Source organism: Polypterus senegalus, chromosome 11 (genome assembly GCF_016835505.1).
Source record: "Polypterus senegalus isolate Bchr_013 chromosome 11, ASM1683550v1, whole genome shotgun sequence".
Lineage (NCBI taxonomy): Eukaryota > Metazoa > Chordata > Cladistia > Polypteriformes > Polypteridae > Polypterus > Polypterus senegalus.
In genome coordinates this window covers 28,416,710-28,423,345 of record NC_053164.1, presented here as the reverse complement: position 1 = coordinate 28,423,345, position 6,636 = coordinate 28,416,710, and the positions used below count along the sequence as shown (strand labels likewise).

Below are 6,636 nucleotides of genomic sequence, written 5' to 3'. Positions count from 1 at the left end.
AAATTTGACAACAGTTCTGAAACTATCGCAACGTAATTTTTGCTCATATTTAATTCATTTTCTAGCTGTTTTACCGTACAAAATACTGCAGCCAAGCACTTCCACACAGGTAAGTCTTTCGCCGGGTGTATTTCCCACGTGATGCGCAGAGTGTTCTTATTTCCCGTTTACGCAATCACTCACTCCACCTCTGCAGCGCTGTCAATCATTTTGAAACCGCCAGCCTTTGGCGCGCATCCTTGACATTTTATCGCCATTGGGTCGTATACTGTAAGACCGAGCTGTGAGATCCAATAGGAGTGAGAAGGAGGGTGGGTCTAATCTTCAACAACTTGAGTCCGGAGGCGGCCATTTTGTACGCGGCGAAAGGAGTTGGACATTGATAAGTGGTGGTTATAAACAAGGCCAAGCCAGAGTGGAAAGGTAAGTTGCTCTATGATATATTGGTTCAAATACTTGTTTTAAAATGTTCATTATGGAAATTTCTTAAGATAGACATACTTTATATATATATATATATAATTAATGCAGACATAATTAAAATAATCGTTTACCTAACTGAAAATAGTCGGCGCGTTCACGCAGCACTCTTACCTACTTCCATTGAAACTGACGACGGGAACGCGCGTCAGGCATACAAACATACACATGTAAATCATTTTTGAAACTCCATTAAATCTGGTTCAGATGATGCAATTTGTAGTAATATTTACTTTTGCATTTTTCATCAGCTGCGACTTATAAAGAAAACGAGGACTCGCCACCATTCCCTAATATTTAAAAGAATTACTGCACTTGGTTTGGAAGAAACATGAGTTCGGTGGATGTGAAAAAGCTGAAGGTTAACGAGCTAAGGGAGGAGTTGCAGCAACGAGGCTTGGATACCCGCGGATTGAAAGCCGATTTAGCCGAACGTCTCCAGGCGGCCCTTGATGCCGAGGCCTCAGGTGGGGGTGAAGCGGGAGGCCCGCCGGCAGGCCACGGAGGGGTTTATCAAGGCGAGGACCAGGATGACGACCGCGGCCTAGGAGATGGTATTCTCTGCGAAGAAGAAGGTGAGTGCTTCGATTTAATGGTACATCCGAGCTCTTTTTTCCGGTTAGTTGAGCTTTTTTTATTTAAGGCGGCGTTGTGTTTTTGGTAAAGTTTATTAGTTATTCAGGAAGTTTGTAACTTTTACATTTTGTTGTGGAAAGTTAGATGCAACAAGTGTATGAATAATCAAGTTGGTAATTATTTTTGCAAAGAAACGAAAGTACAGGTGTTCAAGTGAGCGCTGTACAGTATTAACTATACGTGGCTAGTTTTGAACTCCTGATTTTAGGATTACCGGATGTTGCTGCTTAAACCTGCTCTTCAACTTAAGAAAGATGTAACAGCCATTGTAATTAAGAACGAATTCCTTTAAATGATACAGTTCAAATGTGAATTACGTTTTTTTTGTTTGCCGTTTAGAAATTTAAAAAGACTGAGTTAGGGTAAGCTGCCCTACTTTTCGATGTTGATAGCAATTATAACGATCTTCTTTAAGAGGCAGAAGTACATAATAAATAAGAATAGTTACTTAAAGCATCCCAAATATTAAAATGCGTGCTTTAATGTAAATGCTAAAATTCAAAATATTCACGGTCGTAATAAAATTGGTCTTTTGATAGAGGCCTAGAACCTTTAGTAGTGGTTCAAAAATTACATTCATAAACACTGATCCTGAAATAGTCCAAGAAAATACTCCACGTGCTTATTTTAACGTTGTAGGAGTTGATCTTTTAGGGCTAAGAGTACTGGTAAAAAGAGAAAATATGTGAAAAATAAATGTGATCAGCAACCTCCAAATTAGGATAAAATGATGCTCCTCATGCCTATATTACCAATCGTCACTATCTCTGAACGACCCCCCCCCCAGCTTTGTGAAAGGTGAACCTCTAGGATCAGTTGATGAGGCATGCACAACTTCAAGCAGAAATAAGGCAACCCAAATTGGCTTACTCTTTATCATGAAAGTGTAATTTCCTGCATGAAATATGGTACATAAATGGTCTTAAAGTGAGGATTTAAATGTTTTCAAAGCATTCATAAGTATTTCTTATGAACACAATGTTGAAGTTGCTGTTTGTTTCACCTTAAAAGTACTTAGATACAGTATGTTTTATTTATTTTGCACATTTCCCATGCTTGAAGTACTTTATAGAATTTAAAATGAACAGTGGGGAATAAACAACATTGGATACAAATTCAATATAATATCCTGCTAAAACCTTAACTAAAGAGAAATATGTGGAGCACAAAGCTCTGAATTTAAAGAAGACCTAATACAGTCCTATGAAAACGTTTGGGAAGCCCTCTTAATTCTTTGAATCTTTATCATTGGCTGAGCTTTCAAACTAGTAACTTCCTTTTAATATATGACGTGGCTTATGGAAACAGTAGTATTTCAGCAGTGACATTAAGTTTATTGGATTAACAGAAAATATGCAATATGCATCATAACAAAATTAGACAGGTGCATAAATTTGGGCACCCCAAGAGAGATATTACGTCAATAATTAGTTGAGCCTCCTTTTGCAAATATAACAGCCTCTAGATGCCTCCTATAGCCTTTGAGTATCTGGATTCTGGATGGAGGTATTTTTAACCATTCTTCCATACAAAATCTCACCAGTTAAATTTGATGGCTGCCAAGCATGGACAGCCTGCTTCAAATCATCCCATAGATTTTCAATGATATTCAAGTCTGGGGACTGTGAGGGCCATTCCAGAACATTGTACTTCTCCCTCTGCATGAATGCCTTTGTAGATTTCAAACTGTGTTTTGGGTCATTGTCTTGTTGGAATATCCAACCCCTGCGTAACTTCAACTTTGTGACTGATGCTTGCATATTATCCTGAAGAATTTGTTAATTTTGGGTTGAATTCATCCAACCTTCGACTTTAACAAGGGCCCCAGTCCCTGAACTAGCCACACAGCCCCACAGCATGATGGAACCTCCACCAAATTTGATGTAGGTAGCAGGTGTTTTTCTTGGAATGCGGTGGTGTTCTTCCGCCATGCAAAGCGCTTTTTGTTATGACCAGATAAGAGAAGTCAATTTTTGTCTTATCGGTTCCAAGCACTTTTTTCCAAAATGAATCTGGCTTGTTTAAATGAGTATTTGCATACAACAAGCAACTCTGTTTGTGGCGTGATTGCAGAAAGGGCTTCATTCTCATCACCCTGCTATTCAGATGTTCTTCGTGCAAATTGCGCTGAATTGTAGAACCATGTACAGATGCACCATCTGCAGCAAGATGTTCTTGCAGGTCTTTGGAGATGATCTGTAGGTTGTCTGTAACCATTCTCATAATCCTGCACATATGTCGCTCCTGTATTTTTCTTGGCCTGCCATACCTGGGTTTAACAGCAACTTTGCCTGTGGCCTTCCATTTCCTGATTACATTCCTTACAATTGAAACTGCAGTTTAAACCTCTGACATAGCTTTTTGTAGCCTTCCCCTAAACCATGATACTGAATAATCTTTGTTTTCAGATCTTTTGAGAGTTGCTTTGAGGATCCCATGCTGTCACTCTTCAGAGGAGAGTCAAAGGGAGCACAACTTGCAATTGACCACCTTAAATACCTTTTCTCATGATTGGACACACCTGTCTATGAAGTTCAAGGCTTAATGAGCTAATCCAACCAATTTGGTGTTGCAAGTAATCAGTATTGATCAGTTACATGATTTCAAATCAGCAAAATTGCAAGGGTGCCCAAATTTTTGCACAGTCAGTTTTTCACATTTGATTTAATTTCATACAACTAAATGCTGCTTCACTAAAAATCTTTGTTCGGAAAACACCTCAGTACTCAGATGTTCCTTGGAAATGAAAGACGTACCACTTATCTTTTTTTTTTTTTTTTTGGGAAAGTAGAGTAAGTTATTATGCAGGCTGAGGGGGGTTCCCAAACTTTTTCATATGACTGTATATACCAGAATAAAAATACAAAATAAAAGAAGAAAACCTTGCACAAAGAATATAATTTGTAGTACAAATGCAAGTCATCCTGAACACTTGGACAGAGGGGTAAACTGAAAAAAAGTGTAAAAGTCAGGGTAAGTTAATGCCTTTCTGAGCAAATTGCAACGTTTTTTGTTAAGACGCGTCGGATGACCTAATTTAGTGAAATTCAGTTCAAAGTCTGGTTTAATATAGTTGAAGGCTCTCTAACCCAGAGCACAAGCTATTTTTGGGCATAACGAGATTGCCAGGATTGATGGACCTTAGTGGGCAAGCAGGAGCATACAGGTGGAGAATGTTACCAATGCAGTGTGTTGCAAGACCATTTAAAGCTTTACAGGTTAGTACAAGAATTGTATATTAAATCCTGTAAACGATATTGATCCTGTGAAGGTAAATGATGGTGACAGTAATGTACTCACTGTTGTATGTATGTAAGGACTCGATGCTGAATGTTTAACCAGCTGGAGCTGTGATAAAAGATTTATTGAAAGGGTACCTGGCAGTAGGGAATTTTCTGTAGTTGATGTGAGATGTTATAAAGCATGAGCAAGTTTCTCTGCATTAGAAAATGAGAGGAAAGAGCGAACATGGGATATGTTACAGCGGTGTAATTAAGAAAGCAGATTATTGTGATTAGTGTGGGTAGAATAAGATAGGGATGAATATTGTATTTTTTTAATTTAAACTAAATTTGGATCGTGATTGCTTAAGAACTTGAGACTGGAGTTAACATCCCGATTTCCTTCCACTGTCTAAAGATGTGCTAGACATCGATGGATGGAATCAAAAATCACACCAAGATTCCTAGCAGAAGAAAGTGTAATCTAATTACCAAGAGTGATTGGAAAATATGCAAATTTTCTTTAGCGGAGCTTTACTACCAATTAGCATGATTTCCATTTTGTTGCAGTTTAGATTACAGTGGTTTATTAAAGAATTGACCATGTTGGTGTTAAAGTGAGCCGATTCCAGTATTCTTATGTGCATGTCAAATTTATTTATACAGCGCATTTAAAAACAACATAGGAATGCTGTGGTCAAAGTGCTTTACAGTAATAGAATAAAAGAAAAACATACAATTAAATAGAAGTAATATTACATAATCACAATGAGGAAACCATCAGTATTACTGAATGTCACGGAATGCAAGTGAATAGAAACGAGTCTTTAATCTTGTTTTGAACAGTTCAATTGTAGACGAAAGAGTTCCAAAGGCATGGAGCAGCAGCAGCAGCTGCAAAAGCCCTGCCTCCCCTTAGTTTTACACTTGGTACGAGGGACAACAAGAGACAACTGACCAGGGGTCTCATGTATAAATTGTGCGTACGCACAGAAATGTTGCGTAAGAATGTTTCCAGGTTCAAATCACGATGTGTAAAACCTACGCTTGGTGTAAAGCCACACATTTTTCCATGGTACCTATTACCCTGTCGTATGCAAGTTCTCCTCTTGGTTTTGCAGACTGGTGGGACCCAGTGTCAAAGCAGTGCTACTGTACCTGTGTATTTACCCTTTATTTCTTAGAACCACATTCCTGACACGGCTTTATAAATACACTGAAACTAACCGCATATTGTTTTAGTGTAATGCATCTGATTGTAATTAACCTGTAACAATATAGTGGTCCAGGGAAAAGCCATAGTATTCCAAATACCATAACTGCTTTAGCGTTGTTACTCTCGCTGCACCACCTTCATTTTCTTCTTTCAGCTGCTCCATTTAGGGGTTGCCACAGCGGATCATCTTCATTTTACTCTCACTGCACAACTCAGAGTATTTATATCGCTGTATCTGAATGGAGAATCACAGCAGCAGCTGATCAGAAAGAATTATCGGTATACAGCATCAAGCACATACTGCCTCAGCCACGGCAAAACGGTTCAAAGCCTTTCCTGTGTGGACCTCACGGTTCAGAAACTGTTTCATCCCTAGAACTATAAACACACTCAATCAATTGCACCTTGTAGAACTGTTTGTACTTGTAAGTACAATCGCCTCACTGTAATCTTGCACTACAGTTATAATATTGCACAACCTACGCCACTTTATAAAATGCGTATTTACATATAATGATGATATCATTAAGATGAAATGCAGCAAAATATGTTTTATACAGATAAAACTTTAACTTAAATAACATGTATTGTTGTTAAACATGTGAGGACACCTATTGTCCCTGCCTTGCACTATATATTTACCGAGGCTGGCGTGACAGTGGAAGGATAGACGGATAGAATAATTAAACACCTACTATGAAGATATTTCAATGTTCCTTAAAAGTTTTGAAGAATCGTCATTGTAAGCTTACAGATGGCTTAACGTCTATTACAGAGCTGATTGGGTATTTGGGGACAGAAAAGGACGGACAGGAATTGGAGTTTAGTATGTTTGAAAGAGACAGTACTGTTACAATAAATTATTTCATTGAAGGTTGCGCATGGCGCAGCAGCATCTCGTGTAAGACAAGAACAATCACTGCACCATCGTGTTCTCATGTTTAATAACATGCTTTCATTCCAATCATCATGAAAATGATATCACGTATACATCTCAGTATTTTAATTATTCAGAGAGCTGTAATATCACGAATGTAATGGATTCTGTGTCCTGTCGGAGAAAGAGAGAGAACGGAAGCACAT

General features: G+C 38.3%; 1 protein-coding gene across 1 annotated transcript in view; it reads left to right on the top strand.

The window, feature by feature from the left end:
- Positions 1–304: 304 nt before the first annotated feature.
- Positions 305–6,636, top strand: part of hnrnpul1l (heterogeneous nuclear ribonucleoprotein U-like 1 like) — a 76,718-nt gene continuing 70,386 nt past the window's right edge. Inside the window, exons 1-2 of the mRNA XM_039768243.1 lie at positions 305–423; positions 732–1,055. Of these exons, the coding sequence (XP_039624177.1) occupies positions 812–1,055 (244 nt within the window). The 5' untranslated portion in view covers positions 305–423; positions 732–811. The remainder of the gene's footprint in view (positions 424–731; positions 1,056–6,636) is intronic.